Source organism: Nerophis lumbriciformis, linkage group LG08, assembly GCF_033978685.3.
Source record: "Nerophis lumbriciformis linkage group LG08, RoL_Nlum_v2.1, whole genome shotgun sequence".
NCBI classification, from domain to species: Eukaryota; Metazoa; Chordata; class Actinopteri; order Syngnathiformes; family Syngnathidae; genus Nerophis; species Nerophis lumbriciformis.
The window spans coordinates 34,100,726-34,123,507 of NC_084555.2; the positions used below are offsets into that span (position 1 = coordinate 34,100,726).

The 22,782-nt window shown below is 40.6% G+C and overlaps 1 protein-coding gene across 5 annotated transcripts in view; it reads right to left on the reverse strand.

Annotated features, from left to right (window-relative positions):
- Window positions 1-504: 504 nt before the first annotated feature.
- The window catches only part of esrrb (estrogen-related receptor beta), an 89,332-nt gene continuing 67,054 nt past the window's right edge, over window positions 505-22,782 (reverse strand). For all 5 annotated transcript variants that reach the window (XM_061968733.2, XM_061968734.2, XM_061968732.2 and 2 more), the window contains 2 exons: window positions 11,212-11,481; window positions 505-3,057 (listed from right to left, as the gene is read on the reverse strand). In XM_061968733.2, coding sequence (XP_061824717.1) covers window positions 2,813-3,057; window positions 11,212-11,481 — 515 coding nt within the window. In that variant the 3' untranslated portion in view covers window positions 505-2,812. The remainder of the gene's footprint in view (window positions 3,058-11,211; window positions 11,482-22,782) is intronic.

A 22,782-nucleotide genomic window follows, 5' to 3' on the forward strand; every position in this document is an offset into this window, starting at 1 on the left:
TTTAGTCATTGACTTTACATTATAATCTTGAATGATTATATTTTTTCTAGTCTAGTTTAAAAATGCTAAACTTGAGAAAGTAACTATTCAAATTATATATTTTGGTTTCCCCCACATAGATAATCTAGTTTATAGATTTTGCAACATCTCAAGGATAGTTAATTTAAGAATTGCAAGTTTAATGATGTTTGTTTTCAGAATACAATAGTTATTTCTAAGTGTTGCTAATTTCTTGATGTACAAATCTTAATTTAGGATGTTTTATCAAGTAAAATGAACAAGCTGCATTGACAAATAATTTCAATAGTTGTTTGTATTCTGTCTTTTTATCTTTTATTTTGTCAGATCTTTTTTGCAGTGTTGCTCATGGCTACCTGCATTACTTACTACCTTTTGTACAACATGTGGCTGTCAAAGTGTACCCATTTAAGCGAAACATTATGTCTGAATTATCGCATGTTTGTCTTGGAGTAAATTAAAGTTATAGTGCAAAAGAAAGACAGATTTCAGGGAATATTTAATTCATCCCTCCCCGTATTGAAAATCCAAATGGACACAGATAGTGGCAATTCAATGAGCAGAGATGACAAATGTACACCATTGCAAATTATATATTTCACACCATAAATAGTCAATAACACAGAAGCAGGGAGTCCCTGTCTGTAGTCCTTCATTGAGAGAGCAATTGTGACACAGTGTTGAAAAGAACGAGGAAGAAAAGAAACACACATACCCGCCGAGTAACCAACATGGGAGAGGTGGCGGGGTCACACTCGGTGATGTCGGAGTGATCAAGGTGAAGCATGCGTTACCTTTACAAACAGATCAGTGAACAATGAAAGGGAGGGTGGTTACAGTTCCATGAGCATGGGGGAGTAAGAACATGGACGGCTCAGGTTGGGTCACAGACTTGTAAAGAGGCTTGAATCAGAAAAATATTGACAATATGATCATGAGGTAGTAGTCAGCAGGGCGCTGCATACTTTATTTTCAATGGCAACCTACTGGCCTGACTGAGGCTGATTGATTATTTACACACTTTAGCCTGCATTGTAAGACATGTTCAATTCCACAGCGAAAATAAAAGACAAACCCTTCTTTTGTCCACTACAAAAAAGTACTTTTTTGTTAAAAACATTTCCTTTATAATGCAGTTGCATTTTAACAAGCACAACATTTTTTTTCTCTTGAGCAAAGTAATCTTAATCTGTTATACAGGTTACATGTGATTGGTTAGAGGAATTGAGTTATTGATGAGCATTAGAAATCCTTCCGTCAAAGCATGCTTTTAGCATGGTTTCAGTCACAAGTGGTCCCTGCAGCGAGTGGACAGTTCAAGTCGGGAGGTTTATTTGCGGGCGTTCTTCCCTCATAACGCTGTAAAACAGTATTGCAGCAACTGGATAAGTGCTAGCCATTGATACCGCGAGCATGGCGGCCACTATAGCTTCGCTGTTTTCTACTCCTTTGATCGCAGTAACATATTTTTGGTGACAGCGCCACCGTTTATCACATCACATAAAAATCCGTCAAGAGTGCAAGTGTGCTGCACTGGACAAGAGCGTAATGCACACGGAGCTAAAGGGAGCTTAAGATCTCCGTCTCCCAGCAGAGATGACACCTTGTAGTGACACATTGTTGGCCCGCTGTTACCCTTTGGAGCATGCTGACACTTTGTTTCTTGCATAGCTGTTCGCATGTGCACGCTCTCCCCGCGGAGCTCCGCCGCTGGGCGCTGGTGTTATTCAGTCAGCGGCGGCCACTGTGTCAACACGAGGGTCAAGAGGCGGGCCACGTGCACAACCTCCTCCAGGGTTAAAAATAAACCCGGTGTGAAGTGCCGCCGCCGCCACTCCTGCTCTGCACCTGCCGTTTACCTCGGTTCGGTCCGGACTCTGAAAAAATGCCGACACAAGCTATTTAAAGACGGGAGGTGTCTAAGATGGCGAGAGCAGATGCTGGGCACCTCGCTCGCGGTGTGTGCGAGGACCCCGCCACGGGCTTAAAGGGTTCCAAAATAGAGCGCTTGACATATGCGCCTCTGATTGTTTGAACATGAAATTTTCTGGCCTAGTGCCACTCTGCGTAAAGCCGATCATTTTCCACCTAAAGCCTCAATCGGGCGTGCCAAGAGCATTAAACGGGACAGATTTGGGCCTTGATGGCTGAGGTGTGTGCACGTGTGACGCAGTTAAGCAAGCAGGCACGGCCTTCTGGCAACAGCAGCGACATAGCACATGAAAGGTAGACGTTCCCACATCGTCATTTATTGCTGAGTCACTACAGAAGAAGGCTACCGACTACTGCCTAAGCTAGTTGGGTTAAACAAGCCTTCCGTTCTGAGACGGATCCACACTGCTCTTGAGAGGTACTGTAAATATCCCAGGACGGTTCACATTTAAGTCGGTTTGCCGCCCCTTCCCCTAACTGCGAGAGCAAAGAGCCACCGCCATCAACAGACTTTAAACTGTACACTCAGTCTGGCGGTAATAAATATATACATGTCCCGGTCCAGTCCAGACACAAACACACCACCTGCGCTGTCTTCAGAAGCAAGTGAGAGAAAGAAATAGTTTCTCTTCTTACTGATGCTGAGCGACAGAAGGGAGCATGACCACCAACATTTAACAAAAAAAATTATTACTGTACATAATATTTCATATATATTTTAAATTAATCTTCATCATTTTTATATTTATACTAATAACCCAGTTTTTTCTTCTTTTTTTTTGGACGCTGTCCCAATGGAGGAGTGAGGTCAGTCCGTGTGCTGAGGGTCTCTCCCTCCTGAAAAAGTCTCACTCTGCAGCAATCAGACCTTGGCCTCCAGCATCTCCAGGAAGAGTTTGTGCATGGGCACTTTGCCCTGCACCTTGATGCTGTAAAAGTGCTGCACAGCCTTGGTGGCCGTCTGCCTCAGCAAGGGCAGGGTCATGAGCAGCTTCCCCGCCCGCCGCGGGTCCTCTTGGTGCTGGCTGCTCTCGTAGTCCTGCAGGGCCTCGTGCAGAGCGTCCTGCAGCTTCTGGACCCCCTCCATGTCCTCTATGTGCATGGAGTCTGTCAGGGCCAGAAGATACATTTTAAGGATTGTAGTTTTCATTTTAAGACAATGGTGATGTATACAGTCGTGGTCAAAAGTTTGCATACACTTGTAAAGAACATAATGTCATGGCTGTCTTGAGTTTCCAATCATTTCTACAACTCTTATTTTTTGTGATAGAGTGATTGGAGCACATACTTGTTGGTCACAAAAAACATTCATGAAGTTTGGTTCTTTTATGAATTTATTATGGGTCTACTGAAAGTGTGACCAAATCAGGTGGGTCAAAAGTATACATACAGCAATGTTAATATTTGGTTACATGTCCCTTGGCAAGTTTCACTGCAATAAAGCGCTTTTGGTAGCCATCCACAAGCTTCTGGTTGAATTTTTGACCACTCCTCTTGACAAAATTGGTGCAGTTCAGCTAAATGTGTTGGTTTTCTGACATGGACTTGTTTCTTCAGCATTGTCCACACGTTGAAGTCAGGACTTTGGGAAGGCCATTCTAAAATCTTAATTCTAGCCTGATTTAGCCATTCCTTTACCACTTTTGACGTCTGTTTAGGGTCATTGTTCTGTTGGAACACTCAACTGCGCCCAAGACCCAACCTCCGGGCTGATGATTTTAGGTTGTCCTGAAGAATTTGGATGTAATCCTCTTTTTTCATTGTCCCATTTACTCTCTGTAAAGCACCAGTTCCATTGGCAGCAAAACATGCCCAGAGCATAATACTACCACCACCATGCTTGATGGTAGGCTTGGTGCTCCTGGGATTTAAGGCCTCACCTTTTCTCCTCCAAACATATTGCTGGGTATTGTGGCCAAACAGCTAAATTGTTGTTTCATCTGACATCACATGGACAAAGATAAGACCTTCTGGAGGAAAGTTCTGTGGTCAGATGAAACAAAAATTGAGCTGTTTGGCCACAATACCCAATAATATGTTTGGAGGAGAAATGGTGAGGCCTTTAATCAAGAACCAAACTTCATGAATGTTTTTTGTGACCAACAAGTATTTGCTCCACTCACTCTATCACAAAAAATAAGAGTTGTAGAAATTATTGGAAACTCAAGACAGCCATGACATTATGTTCTTTACAAGTGTATGTAAACTTTTGACCACGACTGTATATATTTTTGATGATTTACTGCAGTCAGTGCAGTGGGCAAGCAAACACATGTTCAGACAGGACAAGAATAGAACATAAAAACAACAAAAGTGTATTTTTTTCTGTTTATTTCCTGACTAACGCTGTGTAGCCTATACAAAGGACCTTTGACCTGCCAGACTAACACTCAGTGCTATCCCTGCTAACAATGACATGAAGGTGTGCTGATAGTGCACATTGAACAGTCTCAGGACTCAGTGATAAGTAGGAGTGTGTTTCTGAAACTGGTGCTGACGAAAACGGTAATAACCAGTTCGAGAAAAAAAAGAAGCAATCGATGCCTCATTTTGGTGCTAAATCACACCTGTAACAAGTGCTTGCTGCTGTGCAACTAACGTCTTGTAAGTAAAGTAACCTATTACCTGACACCTGACATGTCAGCTACTTCTTTGTTTTTAATGTCTATTTTCTATTTTCTGCTGCTGCTGTCACATATATTGTAATATTGTACATGGTCATTGGTATATATTGTATGTATGTTATAGACATAATACAATATATCTGTATCGTATTTTTCGGACTATAAGTCACAGTTTTTTTCATAGTTTGGCCGGGGGTGCGACTTATACTCAGGAGCGACTTATGTGTGAAATTATTAACACATTACCGTAAAATATCAAATAATATTATTTAGCTGATTTACTTAAGAGACTAGACGTATAAGATTCCATCGGATTTAGCAATTATGAGTGACAGATTGTTTGGTAAACGTATAGCATGTTCTATATGTCATAGTTATTTGAATGACTCTTACCATAATATGTTACGTTAACATACCAGGCACGTTCTCAGTTGGCTATTTATGCCTCATATAACGTACACTTATTCAGCCTATTGTTCTCTATTCTTTATTCATTTTAAATTGCCTTTCAAATGTCTATTCTTGGTGTTGGCTTTTATCAAATAAATTTCTCCCAAAAATGCGACTTATACTCCAGTGCGACTTATATATGTTTTTTTCCTTCTTTATTATGCATTTTCGGCCGGTGCAACTTATACTCCGGAGCGACTTATACTCCGAAAAATACGGTATATATAATATACTGTACACATATGTATATATTCGTATATGTTTTATTTTATATCGCTATATTTAGTCTATTTATACCTGCATTGTCCTTACGATTTCCATCATTGTAACTGAACTACTGTGTTGAACAATTTTCCCTTGTGGATCATTAAAGTTTGTCTAAGTCTAAGTCTAATGCAGCATCCTGACTGAAGCACACAGTGCATTAACACACCTTAATTGCTGTGGATATTCATTTTATATTATTGAATTCAGGGCTGCAAATATTGATTATTTTAGTTATCAATTAGTTTGTTCGAATACTCGCGTAATAGGATGAAACACACTTTATACGTATCAATGCGTATTTTAGGGAAAATGGTTGAAATAAACTAAGATTTTTCTGATTGCCAAAACCCTTATTCTTTTTTCTAATGAATGAACATCATTAACATTTAAATTGCACATTAAATGTGTTCATTATTTAAATAAAAACAATTAAAAATAAACGTTGTTTGCCGCCACCTACATCACGGCACCCACACACTTGCGCTCTCATGCGCGCTCTAATGCAGCGGAACAGAAACTATGTCCGCATATTTGAGTTCCGGGAACTCCATGTTTTCTGGATTTAATAAAGTTTTATTATTCCCGGGCGCGGCCACCGCTGCTGCTCACTGCTCCCCTCACCTCCCAGGGGGTGATCAAGGGTGATGGGTCAAATTATAAATGGGTTATACTTATATTGCGCTTTTCTACCTTCAAGGTACTCAAAGCGCTTTGACAGTATTTCCACATTCACACACACATTCACACACTGATGGCGGGAGCTGCCATGCAACGCGCTAACCAGCACCCATCAGGAGCAAGGGTGAAGTGTCTTGCCCAAGGACACAACGGACGTGACTAGGATGGTAGAAGGTGGGGATTGAACCCCAGTAACCAGCAACCCTCCGATTGCTGGCACGGCCACTCTACCAACTTTGCCACGAAATGCAGATAATAATTTCGCCACACCTAGTACGTGTGTGACAATCATCGGTACTTAAACTTTTTTTTTTTTAAACAATTAATCAAAGCAATATAACATAAATGAAAGCTTTTTTCTAATCATATTAATCGATTAATAGTTGCAGCCCTAATTGTTTCACACTTTGTTGCATGTCATGCTCGACTTTTCCTCATCTTGCAGCCCCCCCTTATCAGTGAGACTTCAGGGTGGCGGTCATCTAACTAGCTAACCGCCGTCTAACACTCTGGAATTGTTGAGTCAATGACCGCCTCACGCATTGTCTCACTTTATCCGACCACATGGGGCAATTAAAAGACAAAACAGATTTTGGACTGGGGCCCCAATTCATTGACTTGAACAAGTGTATTCCCTAAACCTTGAGACATTTTTCACCCTGACAGGTTTTAAGCCCGTGGCAGTGATTATAGAATAAGTGGTTAGGAAAAGTGGAAAGAAGGGGGAGGGACATAGAGAAGAATATGTTATATAACAGAGCACGAGTGAGTGTATTTGATTGATATCATTCGGGCCACGGGTAAGCGGGAGTCCATCTAACTTGAGGCGGGGTACACCCTGGAATGGTGGCCAGCCAATTGCAGAGGAGAGTAATAATTAGGGCTTTCAAAAATAATGAGTTAACTCATGTGATTAATCACAAAAAAATATTGCAATAAACATGTACAGTTGCAGAATAATCACACAATTGTTTTGAGTGCACATGCTCCTTTGTCTCAACCAAGATGGTCCCCTGAAAGGCAGTGTGTGTTGTTGTACGGTCCATGATCAAGTCAATGCATATGTCAACGCAAGATGAGATGAGTGAGGAAATTCCAACTTGTGTGCTCTGTGAGAAATTCCGCTTCAAAATACACCCTGGGACTTTTAGATATTACTGTTACCAGGTTTAGAGCAAATAAATTAATATTTATATAATTAAATTATTATGATTATATGAATATTTGTTATATTATTTATAAATTATTAAAACATATTTTGTAAAACATTTAAAAAAAAATGTCTGTATGACATTTTGACAAAACAATTGCATGTGTGTCTAAATATTGGGGTATTTTTTGTTAATTTCTTTTTTTCGTACATTTTCTTTTAGTTTAAATTATGCATGCCAGTAATCCACTGTTGACAATCATGATGAATCACAATTCAAAAGTGTCATTAATTTGATAAAAAAAAAAAAAAAAATTGACAGCATGAGTTAAGAACAGACCACTAATGAGCATTTGATTTGCATCATTAGGGCCAAGAGGTTAGCAGAAGTCTATCCCAGATGACTTGGGGCGAGGTTGCCAGCCAATCACAAGCCTGAGTATTTGTAATAATCAACATTAAAATGTATGTATACTTATTCATTCTGTTCAAATCTGCGTTCTAGAACATAACATATTAGATGGCAGGGATATCTATCATAAACAAACACAAATGGAAAAAACAGAAAGGGAAGAAAATAATGTGTTGTGTAGTCCTTAGAGGAGGGATGGGCTTAAAAAAACAAATTTGAAGAAACAATTTCCTTGCAATCCATCAGTGAGCCAACGTCGATCTGATTGATAAACTGCTAATTACAAAATCAATGGCTATGAATTTTCACATCTGTCAGACAGGGAGGTGGTTCCCTGGGGAAAGATTTCCCAGAGACCTTGTTCTAGCGTTGCGGACCCCCCCCCCCCCCCCACTCACCTCCTGAACAACGCTCGGCTGTCTAAAGTCAAAGCGCTTGCATCAGCATTTTCATTTTTCAGCCTGGACTAAACAATGGGTGGAGGGGGGCGGCCCGGTGACCCAAGCATGCATTGATCAGAGGGCGGGGGACAGGTCCTGCCTTCTTAAAAGGAGGCTGTCAATAGCAGCGTGGAGTCTTCGCATTGGAACAAACGAGCTCTATCACGGCCTGATACTCGTTCCATTCCACTTAACACATTTTATTGACAGCCCCTCTGCGCCTAATAAAATGCTAAATTTATCTCCAGCGGCTGCTGTGCCCTGCAGCTACTGTTATGGAGATAGCGAAAGGAGAAATACCACAACACGGAAGGTGTTCAATTAAAAAGCTCTCTCTTCCATCCCTCTTTCTCGTGCACTGCCCTTATCTTCTCCCCATCTGTGCGGCTCACGCTCCAAACTAAAGGTTACGCGCTAAAACTCCTGGAAAAGTGAGAAATGTCATGTAGGAAACTGTTGGCCAATACTTCAACTTTATGGATGTTTCATTGTGTGGCCGGCATACTTATTGACCAAGTCAGAAAGTATTACACTCTAGTTCTTTTAATGATGCAACTTTTCCATTTACATTAAAGTAAATATATTGTGGTGCAGGAAAAAAGCTAACACCTTTGTGATGAGTTATGTGATCATTTAAAATCGAATAATTAGATTTGAAAAAAGCCTACATTTGTATTTTGTTGCTTCGATGATTTGTTTAATTATTCAAATATGCGAACATTGTTTCCGCAAGACAGCTCCAATAGAGTACGCATGAGAGCGGGGCACTTATTGGTGATGTGGTGACCAGAGTTCCAATAAAGAGACATGGATCAAAGAAAGACAACAACAAGTTGGAAAGAGAGCAAAGGGCCCAAAGAAGACAAGAGTGAAGTCAATTATATTTATAGAGTGCTTTTCTCTAGTGACTCAAAGTGCTTTAAATAGTGAAGCCCATTATCTAAGTTACATTTAAACCAGTGTGGGTGGCACTTGGAACAGGTGGGTAAAGTGTCTTGCCCAAGGACACACTGGCTGTGACTAGGATGGCGGAAGCGGGGATCGAACTTGAAACCCTCAAGTTGCTGGCACAGCTGCTCTACCAACCAGGCCACACCGCCCATAGCTGTCGCGATCATTTGAAAGTGAAAAATACAGACATTGTAGTAAAATGTTTGCACTGTCAAACGGAGCTGACATTTCACAATAACACTAAATCAATGATGAATCAACGTTACCAGAAAACATTTTGCATATTTAAGAGCAGCAAACAAGCAGAAACAAGGTAAACGTCTATTTTGGTAGATAACGCAGTCTTATATGTTTTGACTTGCATATTTTTTCAAACATATGCGAGCATGTTTGTATGTTAATGCTAATGAGTTGTTTGCCCAAAAATCAAACGCCACTCCTCCAATTATCATATTTTTCAGACCATGAGTGGTTCTATTCAGGTGTATTTTCATACAAAAGGCGAACCGGATTATAAGGCGCATTAAAGGGTGTCATATTATGTTTATTTTCCTACATTTAAAACCCTTCCTTGTGGTCTACATAACATGTAATGGTGTTTTTAGTGACGATGTTGCATAAATTATGTTTTACAGACCATCTTCAAGTGGCTTTTTGACCGTATCTTGACCTACTCAGTGGCCTAGTGGTTAGAGTGTCCGTCCTGAGATTGGTAGGTTGTGAGTTCAAACCCCGGCCGAGTCATACCAAAGACTATAAAAAAAATGGTACCCATTACCTCCCTGCTTGGCACTCAGCATCAAGGGTTGGAATTGGGGGTTAAATCACCAAAAATGATTCCCGGGCGCGGCACCGCTGCTGCCCACTGCTCCCCTCACCTCCCAGGGGGTGAACAAGGGGATGGGTCAAATGCAGAGGACAAATTTCACCACACCTAGTGTGTGTGTGACAATCATTGGTACTTTAACTTTAACTTGAGGATTAAGGCCGTTTTCTGAGCGGCCTTATTTCCGTGGATTCACTTCGACCGCGTCTTCTCCCCCTCATCTTTGTTGTACCGGTAGTTTTTAGTGCTTCTTCTGAGAGATGTAAGTTAGAACACTATGCTACTTTATATCAGAAATGGTAATAGCGAAGGATGAATGCCCCACAACAAGAAGATAGAGAAAAAAAAGGGGTTTATTGACCATAGCGCTGATTACAATGGTGGTCGTGCGCACATTCTTATGCAGATACCAAATACACCTCAGCAGGTACCAATAGGTAAAAAAAGTTGATTTTGCATAATAGGTCGAAACAAAACGGCAGATAGTGTCTCCTACTGTCTCCGAATGACTACGGTAGCCGTAATGCGCCGACAATCCATTAAGCGGTGAGGCTTTGTAGCTTATCAAAGTCGTACTAAAACATTTTGACTGATTTTTGAGCGCCGTGTGTAATGTTCTATATTTTCAATGAAACATCAAAGTTTTGGGCTTGCTTGCTAACGGGTACTTGCTTGCGTCATTTATTGAACAGGCATCAACCTGCAGTCCACAAGTATCTCTTGTGTGACTGCCATCCACTGGTCACACTTACCATTAATCCATGTACCAAATAAAATTGCCTTGAGGTCGGTAAGCACAACCAACATTAATACGTACATTAGGCGCACCAAGTTGTAAAGCCCACCGTCGATTTTTGAGAAAATCAAAGGATTTTAAGTGCGCCTTATAGTCCGAAAAATACGGTAATACCTTTTCAAATGTGTATGTGTTAATTATAATGTCATTCAATGTATCATACTTTATCAGAATATTGTTGTATTGTTAGGTTCTTTATTATATATTACCTGTGTTTTGGCTACACAAGTTGTTTTTTTTTACTATTCAACTTTCTTTCTTTTTTTTTAATATATTGTAATATAAGGTGAAAAAAGTGCAAGTTCAATGTTTTGTGCATAAAAAAATAAAGGTCACCAGAATAATATTTGTTTATTTCAACTATTTTCTCTAATAGACACATTGAGGCTAGAAAGTTTGTTTTATTCAATTAATCGAACAAATTCATCGATAGATTACGCGATTACTAAAATAATCAATAGCTGCAGCCCCTATATGCAAGTAAATCTAAAATAATTTATGAGATTATTACTGCTGATTTCAAATTAAATATGCATCTGTTTGGACACCTGCATTAGCTGACAAATTTATACAGTACCTTTTAAACAGAATAAGGAGTATTGTCAAATTAAAAAAACAACCACCTCCTGACAACCAGCTCTGTGTGTGTGTCTTGACAATAGCCCACCTGAGTTGGCGAGGGCGATGGCCTTGAGTGTAACAAACTCCTCCTTCTCCACTTTGAGCTTCTTGTATTTGCGGACCAGCTGCAGGATGGAGACGTAGAGGTCGAGCAGCCCAGTCAGCCGTGAGTGCTCCTCGTCCATGATGTAGTCCTCGGCATACACCAGCTCGTCCTCGTAGGGCAGCGAACGGAACACGATACTGAGGATGAGGATTTCCATCCAGGCGCTCTGCAGCAGACTCATCTGGTCTCCTAAAGATAAAGTTGAAAATCCTGGTAGGACAGAAGAGGAAAAACCCTTCAGATTGACAGCAAATGTTACACCTTAATGTAAGAACACATACAATTAGCAATAAAACAAACAAATTCCCGATTCAGCCTTCATCAAAATAATGAGGTTTTGCCTTGTCCTTTGTGAGTATTGGTTTCCTCTAACAGAATATAAAAATTGCAAAAAGGAAAGTAAAGACCTGAATCTGCTTCAAATTACAAATATATTATTCATTACAAATTGAGGATTGTATCAAACAATGTTACATTGACATACAGTTGTACTCAAATTATTCAAACCTATTTGTTTTCAAATTTGAAAAACTTGCAATAAATCAGCAAAACAAAAACAATTCAACACATCTAACGTTACAAAGTATTACTTGTTTTTAAATAATCATATGTAGAAAGTTGGTTTTAGGCCTGGGCTGATAACACGTTTTGCTGGACGAGTTATTGTCCCGCAAATTATAGTTGATTAATTATATTATTGTCTGCATAATTTTGAGACAAAATAAACACCAATGTAATCCTAATATATGATCATAGTGATAATTAAAGTGTTCCTTTTAAGTGCAATAAACTATAACTTTGCATCATTGTTTTTCTACTATTGTAATTGGAAGGACAATAATTTGTAATTATCCTGAAAAAGTAAACTAACAATAAAAATACTTGTCATGTCTTTTATTAAACAAAATTCAATTAATAGATATAGAGCATCTTAAAGTGCAGTTTTTACCAAGTTGGACAAGCGGTAGAAAAATGGATGGATGGATGGATGGAAAAACTGTGTCGAGTGTTTCGTTTTGTTTTCTTTTTTTGTTGCCATCACTTTCCAACAAATTTGACAAATTCGTCCATGTTAATGGGGTCATCTTTTTCATTCGATTTGAAGCAAAAATATTCCAACACAGGGGCATTTGGCTTTGCAATCATCTTTTTTCCTCCTGAGTTTTGTAAACTTGTGATGCTTCTCACAGACGAGAAGCGACTAGCCAGTAGCGAGTAGCGAGAAGCTAGTATCCGTGCATTCTGAGTGAGTAATCTAGCCATCTAGACCAGGGGTCAGGAACCTTTTTGGCTGAGAGAGCCATGGAAGCCAAATATTTTAAAATGTATTTCCGTGAGAGCCATATAATATTTTTTAACACTGAATACAACTAAATGTGTGCATTTTTAAGTAAGACCAACATTAGAGTATATTACGCCTGTTATTCTTGTTAATAAAAATTTTTATTCTGAAGCTAACTAATAATTAATGAAATACTTCTTACCATTAATGCGACTTCTTGAACAGGTGCGGTAGAAAACAGATGAATGGATTAAAATGCATGAGAATGTTTTATATTTTGAACATTATTTTTAACACTGACTACCAGCGGAATTATTCATTACTTATTGTGTTAAGCAATGCCAGCTAAGATTAATATGAGAGCCAGATGCAGTCATCAAAAGAGCCACATCTGGCTCTAGAGCCATAGGTTCCCTACTCCTGATCTAGACAAAGATTGTGGATGACTGTCAAGAAGTTTCACTAACTCATTCAATTCTGCAATTTTATAAATGTGCTCAGGTGCTGAGAGCGATGCACAGAGTGAACTCTCTTAAACCCTGTTTGAAAGCGACAGAAAACAACAAAACCTGGCAATTCATCGAGTAATCAAAGTTATTGAGTTAATTTTCATTTATTGTTCAATGTTGTTTATTTGTTCAATTAATTAATGAAAACAAAAATCTGACATAGGTCTGACATGGCGTTTCTTATGTGTTTTGTCGCAGACCAGCTCACAATTTAATAATTTGGGGGAATTGTTAATTTCTTTTTTACGCCAACTAACACATTCAGAAGGCCGGAACCCCATGATTTGGAATTAAAAAACAAACAAACTAATATACCTTCATAGAAAGCGATATTTTCCAAACGGTATGCCAACATATTGTTAATAAGCCAATCTCCCAGTCTTTTATGCCAGTGGTTCTCAACCTTTTTTCAGTGATGTACCCCCTGTGAACATTTTTTTGATTCAAGTACCTCCTAATCAGAGCATAGCATTTTTGGTTGAAAAAAAGAGATAAAGAAGTAAAATACAGCACTATGTCATCAGTTTCTGATTTATTAAATTGTATAACAGTGCAAAATATTGCTCATTTGTTGTGGTCTTTCTTGAACTATTTGGAAAAAAAGATATAAAAATAACTAAAAACTTGTTGAAAAATAAACAAGTGATTCAATTATAAATAAATATTTCTACACATAGAAGTAATCATCAACTTAAAGTGCTCTCTTTGGGGATTGTAATAGAGATCCATCTGGATTCATGAACTTAATTCTAAACATTTCTTCACAAAAAAATAAATCTTTAACATCAATATTTATGGAACATGTCCACAAAGAATCTAGCTGTCAACACTGAATATTGCATTGTTGCATTTCTTTTCACAGTTATTTTTGACAGACATTAAAAAAAAACCTCACGTACCCCTTGGCATACCTTCAAGTACCCCCAGGGGTACGCGTACCCCCATTTGAGAACCACTGTTTTATGCTAACCCAGTAATCTAACAAATCCAGTAAAGAAAACAAGCAAACAGAGCCACTCATTAGAACACTTTGCCTAAATTTAAATGCACACAGGAAGCCCCTCTTTGAAGCAGGTGTCAGGGTGCTTGAGTGGGCTTTACTGCGGGCAAGGACAGTAAATCGGTGCAAAGGTCTGAAATGCACAAAGCCAGGTGGTTACCCCATGTATCCTGTCATACTTGTGCTGCTGAGCGGGGGGGATTAGCGCTGGGACGAGTTCTCATTGGTGGGGTCGAGGACGTGACATTCACATGAGAAGAAGGTGACGAGGGGGCGCATGCAAGCAACGTGCACAAAGTTACACAAACCAGGAAAGGAGACGCATGCAATTAACAAAAACACACCTACAGGAAGTACATAGGGTCACATGGTGAAAGCCCAGACTCAAGACTAATCACAGCAGCTGGATGGGCTCAGGTGCATCAAAAGAGTCAGTTATTTTCTCTTCGACACCTCAGAATAGAACTTTATCTATAGAACACAAAGTTAAGCTGTGACAAATTCTAACAAAAAAAAAAGAAAAAATAGAACGCTCTTTTGGTCTATTTCCCCTGAAACCAGGCAGCAATAAACTGTCAAAGTACCTCACACACACACACACACACACACACACACACACACACACACACACACACACACACACACACAATGCCCAACCCTCCACTTCGCCCCGCCATCGCCTCTTGTGCCTGCGGGCGGCCCACTCTGACAGCATATTAGGCTCTCCAGCTCCACCCATGATTAACATGATTGCTTTTACAAGTTGCTGTTGCCATGCCACCTGCCACTGCGTGATTAAGAGGCGATAGATTACAGTATTGACCGGGGCCGCTCAACACATCTACGCCCCGCGTTTTCCCTGAAATATAAATGATCGCACTTGGGGGCCTCCACCAGCCCCTGTGTTTATCTCCTGCTGCCGGGACAGCGAGGAACGCACACACACCTCCACACACACACACACACACCAAAATAAAAGCCATGATGGGCAAGCAGCAGAAAAAGAACCACAACTCGGCAGAGTGGTACCTGTGTTCAATTCCCCTTATCGTGGTGATGACCACTGCAGGGGGAGAGCTGCAAGATACATTAATTAAGAGATTGTGATCAGAAAGTGCGGGCCATCACAATTTGAAGGGGAATCAATAGTCAGTAGAATAGAGTGCTAACAGTCCAGCTGGACTGGTCGCAGGGCTGGAAAATGTCCGGCCCAATTTGGACCAGCAAGACAACTGCTGAAAGCACTCAAAACACGTCACTATTATCAGTGGAGGCAATAAGCCATACGCCAATAAATGCATGTTGAAATGCTTTGTTGTGTTATTTCCTTGTCTGCATGCGTGTCCATTAAGGTAGACAGAATGTGGACCGGCCAGAGGGAAACTGTCATCCGCACAGGCGCCTTCTTGATTGCCGCATCAGGTTGGCATCGCAATCACAGGCAAAGCACCGTCGAGCCTTTTAATGCCAAAGAGGGCTGAAGCGGAACTAAAGCGGCGCTCCCAATGTGACAGCCCGTGTGAAGGCCTGGTGCGGGTCTTGTTGAGGAGAGTTGCTCTGATACCGCACACACACCCCTCAGCCATATGCACACAGCCCAGCAGCCTACAATTACCTTTGACGCTAAAAGTCCTTAAATTTAATCTGCTGTTGTGAGATGGAGAGGTGGTGTTTTCCTGCTGCTCTGTCCGTTCTCTTCAGGGCCTAAATTATCGCTCCAAATGGGATCTCGTGTCGTTGCCTCGCCTTTTTCCACTCAATTTAATCGTGTAATGAAGTGACTTCCCGACTCCGCAGGTCACAAAGCGCTCCGGCCGCCGCACTCTGAAGGTGGCCCGGTTAAGTGCCGCCAGAGTGGGTGATTTCCTCTAATGAAATATCAATATTTACATCTTCATTTCCAGCCCAGTGCCTATTGTGGGGTTCCACTAAACATGACACAATATTGACCAAATCAGAGAAGCCTGTCTGCACACTTGAAGGGGCTTTCCACTCCACTGCTGAGTGCGCTGGCACATTTCACACACAGCGATTAGGGTTGCGCGATATAGACAATATACGCTCTAAAAGATATCAATTTAGATATAGTAACTTTTAATACTATTGTTATATCGTGACAATGCATGTTAATGACACATTGTCGCTGTGTCCCGCAAATTTTCCGCCAAAAATACCCCCCAAACGCATCCTGAATTCACTGTAGTGTTCTTGCTAGTGGGCTAATGTCCCTCATAGGGTTGTACGGTATACCGGTATTAGTATAGTACCGCGATACTAATTAATCATATTCTGTATTATACCGCCTCTGAAACGTACCGGTCCCGCACCCTCCCCGCGCCCGCGTCGAAGTCATGTCGTGACATTGCTGGTTTACGAGCAGACGAGCATGTTCGGCGGCACACAATCACGGATTACTTACAAGCAGACACAGTGTGAAGACAGAAAAAGGACAATGGACGCATTTTGGCTTAAAAACTGACGATAAAGGTGACGTTATAACACTGAAACGCCCTCAGGAAGAGGTGCTTTAAGACATGGCTAGATAGCTAGCGCCTAACGTCCATCCGTCGTCGACAGTGTTTTAGCGACTTCTAAATCACTAATCCTGGTCTCCATGGCGACACATAAAGTAAGTTTCTTACAAGTATAATCCCTGCAGGACGAGGAATAGCTAAACATGCTTCACTACACACCGTAGCTCACCGGCATCAAAATGTAAACAAATGCCGTTGGTGGATCTACACCTAACATCCACTGTAATGATATCAAGTACAGGCACGTATCGAGTCGATACTACTATGATATGACTAAGATAGTTTTTGGCATCACAACATCTTCCTTCGTTTTTTTAAATGTATTTTATGTTTATAAACTCAGGAAATATGTCCCTGGACACATGAGGACTTTGAATATGACCAATGTATGATTCTGTAACTACTTGGTATCGGATTGATACCCAAAAAAAAACTAATGCACAGTATCAAACAACAGAAGAATAAGTGATTATTACATTATAACAGAAGTGAAGACAGAACATGTTAAAAGAGAAAGTAAGCAGATATTAACAGTAAATGAACAAGTAGATTCATAATTCATTTTCTATCACTTGTCCTTAATAATGTTGACAAAATAATATAATGATAAATGACACAATATGTTACTGCATACGTCAGCAGACTAATTAGGAGCCTTTGTTTGTATACTTACTACTAAAAGACAAGTTGTTTAGTATGTTCACTATTTTATTTAAGGACTTAACTGCAATAAGAAACATATGTTTAATGTACCCTAAGATTTTTTGTTAAAATAAAGCGAATGATGCAATTTTTTTGTGGTCCCCTTTATTTAGAAAAGTACCGAAAAGTAATGAAATAATTTTAGTACCGGTACCAAAATATAGGTATCGTTACACTAGTCCCTCAACAGTGCAAATTAGGCAATCCTGGCCTTCATGGCAGTAAATTAACTACATTTCTTACATGCATCATTATCACTGGAGAACAAAGAATAGCTAAACATGATGGGTTGATTGGCAACACTAAATTGGCCCTAGTGTGTGAATGTGAGTGTGAATGTTGTCTGTCTATCTGTGTTGGCCCTGCGATGAGGTGGCGACTTGTCCAGGGTGTACCCCGCCTTCCGCCTAAATGCAGCTGAGATAGGCTCCAGCGACCCCCCGCGACCCCGAAAGGGACAAGCGGTAGGAAATTGACGGATGGATGGATACACAACACACCGTAGGAGGATATGCTAGCCACTAAGCGCAAGCAAGAGTTCTTGAATATATGTGGGTAGATTAATACAAATTTCACCAGTAACAATACCAAGTGGAATATCATTATATGGTCAATACCACAGGATATTTTTTTACTATCCAACAAATATTTTGTTGTTTTTGTTATTGTTTACAAACTCAACAAATACGTCCCTGACTACAAGAGGGCTTTAAAAGTAAAAAAAAAAAACTGAAAAATTAAAATCAGACCCAGTAGCAGTAAATAATTGTATTATTAATGGATACTGTTACATCACCATCCTGTGTCATTTATTGATCTTGAAAATTTTAAGTATCAGTATCAGCATTGGTATCACCAATACTGACCTATATAATGACCTACTCAGTGGCCTAGTGGTTAGATTGTCCGCCCTGAGATCGGTAGGTTGTGAGTTCAAACCCCGGCCGAGTCATACCAAAGACTATAAAAATGGGACCCATTACCTCCCTGCTTGGCACTCGGCATTAAGGGTTGGAATTGGGGGTTAAATCACCAAAATTGATTCCCGGGCGCGGCCACCGCTGCAGCCCACTGCTCCCCTCACCTCCCAGGGGGTGATCAAGGGTGATGGGTCAAATGCAGAGAATAATTTCGCCTCACCTAGTGTGTGTGACAATCATTGGTACTTTAACTTTAACTTTTAACTTTACTGCCCCTGTAACTACTTGGTATTGGATCAATACCCACATTTGTAGAATAGCCCAAAAACTAATGTAAAGTATCCAAACAACAGAAGAATAACAGTAAATTAGCAAGTAGCTTTGGAGAAAATAATTCAACCAGAAATGATGCAATATGTTAGTGCATAAGCCAGCAGCCAAATTAGGAGCCTTTGTAACCTGTTTTTATGTAGTCCCATTAGCATTTATATAACAAATAATATCTTGTGATGTATACCGCTGCAATGTATATCACAAAATAGATTTTAGGCCATATCGCCCATCACAACAGCCATAATTATAATGATAATAGATAGATAGATAGATAGATAGATAGATAGATAGATAGATAGATAGTACTTTATTGATTCCTTCAGGAGAGTTCCCTCAGGAAAATTTAAATTCCAGCAGCAGTGTACAGAATTGAGATCGAATTTAAAAAGTAAAAAGTAAATAATGGGGGTACAAATGGAAATAAAAAATAGAAAATATTACAATAAGAATACAAATATAACAGTAAAAATAAGAATATAACAAGAGAAACTAGGCAGTAGTGACCATGTTATGAAAATGTATTGCACTGTTAATGGCACTGGTTTTTGTTGCAGTTTGCAGTATTGTTATTGTTTTGCATCCCCTGTCATCCTAGTATCCCCTTGCGCCTCAGAGAGGAGTTGTACAGTCTGATGGCGTGTGGGACAAAGGAGTTTTTTAGTCTATTAGTCCTGCACTTGGGATGAAGATAACAAAGCATGAATTTATTTTTGAAAGGGATCAACATTTAAAACATGTTTATGACTGCCACTGACATTCACTTGCATCAGGGTTAAAAAATCATTACAGCTGACAGAATTCAACTGCATCGTTGCTCAAAAGGTAGCATCAACAGAAGCCCAAAAAAAACATCATCTCTGCCTTTATCTTTCCATTGGGCCTCAACAGGAGGGGGCAGCCCAAACCCACAGACGGCCGCCTCCCACCTCCAATAGAGATTAATCAGAGCCAGAGCATGGTACAGTCCAAAATGAAATGCTGGAGATTTTCTGTTGAGCTGGAGTTCATATTCTATTAATTTATTATTGTTTCTCTCTCCCCGAGGGCCATTAGCGCGGGTAATAAAAAGAGATGTAATTACGAGGCACGGTGGCCCCCTCCAGCTGCAGCCCCCTCGTAACTCACCCTCAATCAGACAACAGAGCGGACCGGGCGAACTGGAGGGAGGGAAGGTAAAAAAAAAAAAAAGGTAGCAGCTGAGAGAGGAAGGAAGAAAACTGGAGGATAAAAGAGAGGAGAAGATAGGTGGTGGAGAGGAAGCAGATAAGGACGAGGGAAAAGGAGCAGGAGCAAGAAGTGAAAAGGAAGCAGAAGATAGAGAGAGGATAGACTGTCATTCTGGCTGGACAGAAGACTGATCTATCATGGCCAGCTATCAGAAGGACAAGCAGACCCTGAAGACTTGTGCCCAGCGGCAATCTCACCTCAGCCAAGTCAAATGCTCTCTGGGCTCCAGTTGGAGTCAAACTGCCTCTAACTGGACCCCAGAGGCCCCCACTACCCCTCATCCTAAAACCAAGCAAAGGGCTCATGCTGCAAAACGCTTTGTCTGCATCAAAGCTTTGCATTTCAGATAACACTTACAATAAAATGCATGCATTTTATTTGTATAGAACCCTCTAATCATACCAGGTGATATATTATGCTGGAATATGTATGACCAATATGAATCCTCCTGAATTAACATGTTCACATCAGAATAATAAATTGCAGCATATAGTGGACAAACATGCACATGCAACACGGACACAACAAGCTTTCCCTGGACAGTGGACCCTAATGCTGTTATCATAATGAACATTTGTTGAAATAGTGGAAGAATGAATAAAATAATCTTGTTTTTTTCAGCATCACTGCACTCTTTTTAGGAGACTCAGCTTCTCTCAAGGTGATAACCACCCCATTAGCCTGAGATAGGTATTTGAAGAATGGGTGATTTGACCAGTAGCCTGTGAACATTATGGGGTGGAAGGACGTTAAATACAGTAATCCCCTTGTTTTAATCTGCACCCCATGACCTTTCGACCCCGGTATAGAAGTCTTTAGCCCCCCCCAGGGCTGGACTGCCCAATCCTGGCGCTAGATATCTGTGAAGCTCTCAAAAAATAGCCTTTAATCATTGCCATAATTATACATAATTTATCTCTGCGGCCATGAAGGAGCACAGCTTAATGAGGGATGAAGATGTGTTGACGATCCCTAAAAGGCATACCGCCATCATCAATTTGACATGCTTCAGGTTTAAACATTTTAAAGGGACAATAAAAAAACAAGATTTTTAATAATGAATAACTATGGACGGATAATTTCACATTCATGCTATTAAGTAATATTACTGAACGGAAGGTAGGTAAACATGTACTTTCTCTGCATTTCTTGGGAGAATATTTAATATTTGTATTTCAAACTGTGCTACTCACAGAAAACTGGGAAGGGGGTTTATTTAAAGGCATTTTTCAAGGGGACAGGGGCTTTATTTGTCCATCCATCCATCCATCTTCTTCCGCTTATCCGAGGTCGGGTCGCGGGGGCGGCAGCCTAAGCAGGGAAGCCCAGACTTCCCTCTCCCCAGCCACTTCGTCCAGCTCTTCCTGTGGGACCCCGAGGCGTTCCCAGGCCAGCCGGGAGACATGGTCTTCCCAACGTGTCCTGGGTCTTCCCTGCGGCCTCCTACCAGTCGGACGTGCCCTAAACACCTCGCTAGGGAGGCGTTCGGGTGGCATCCTGACCAGATGCCCGAACCACCTCATCTGGCTCCTCTCGATGTGGAGGAGCAGCGGCTTTACTTTGAGCTGCCCCCGGATGGCAGAGCTTCTCACCCTATCTCTAAGGGAGAGCCCCGCCACCCGGCGGAGGAAACTCATTTCGGCCGCTTGTACCCGTGATCTTGTCCTTTCGGTCATAACCCAAAGCTCATGACCATAGGTGAGGATGGGAACGTAGATCGACCGGTAAATTGAGAGCTTTGCCTTCCGGCTCAGCTCCTTCTTCACCACAACGGATCGATACAGCGTCCGCATTACTGAAGACGCCGCACCGATCCGCCTGTCGATCTCACGATCCACTCTTCCCTCACTCGTGAACAAGACTCCGAGGTACTTGAACTCCTCCACTTGGGGCAAGATCTCCTCCCCAACCCGGAGATGGCACTCCACCCTTTTCCAGGCTTTATTTGTGCCAATGAAATTTCATAATGATATTAAACAACGTAGTGAATGCTTTAAAGTAATTGTAACTGAATAAAATGTTACAATATTATATGTAATATAGATGACATTAATAATATATACTTTATTCTATTATGACCTACATTAGGTCACAAAAACGTACAATATGTCTTAGTCCCTTTCTTTCTTGTCATATTTCTGGACACTTATTGGCTGTGTTAGTCCAAAAAACAATTAAAAACGTTCTGTCCCACAAGATATCTTTAATTCTCCCTGTCACACTCGTCATGTCAGCAGAAGGGCTGCAAGAATTTGGCAATGTTGTCGACAAAAATCAATAATAAAATTTGGCCTCTTCTCCCTATATACACTGATCAGGCGCTCTGCGTAGGGCCCCGTGGTCGTGAAGAAGCCTATTTAAAATTTAAAAGAATGAATAATGGAGTGTTTCATGTGAAAATGTACCGAAAATATATTTCTAGCCACTTCCACATTGACGATAAGAATATCAGTGATGAAGCTGATATTAGCCTTAGCCTTACAAGACTAATGCTAGTCAGGATTTGGTCACAGATCGGAGCTCCCAGGAAGGTTTTCAAATTGGAACCTCGATTTACGAATGCCTCTATTTGCGACTTTTTCGGTCTACAAACTTTTAGATCGAGTCAAATATACCTCTGTGTGCAAACCATGTCTTGGCGTACCAAGGAGGGTCACATATAATGTTACATCTGTTTTTCTTCTTTGCGGATTAATACACAGGATGGTCAAGCAGCTTGAGTGTAGCATTAAAACAAGTGAGAGTGAGTGTAGTTTGAGCAGAAAATGCTGTATTGCTGTTCTGTTCTTGGGTGTTCCAATTGTTCAAATAGGAAATAGCTTTCATAGAGTCCTGAAAGAAGTGGCTCATAAAGGTAATAAAGTCAGGAAAAAACAAAAGTGCGCCTAAGGAAATGGCTCTTAAATACATCACTTTCATCATCTTGTGGAATACAAACGGACTGCTTGTGTCTGCAGTGATCACTTTGTAAAATGTCTGTTTGAACATTTGATTTGTTTGAGAA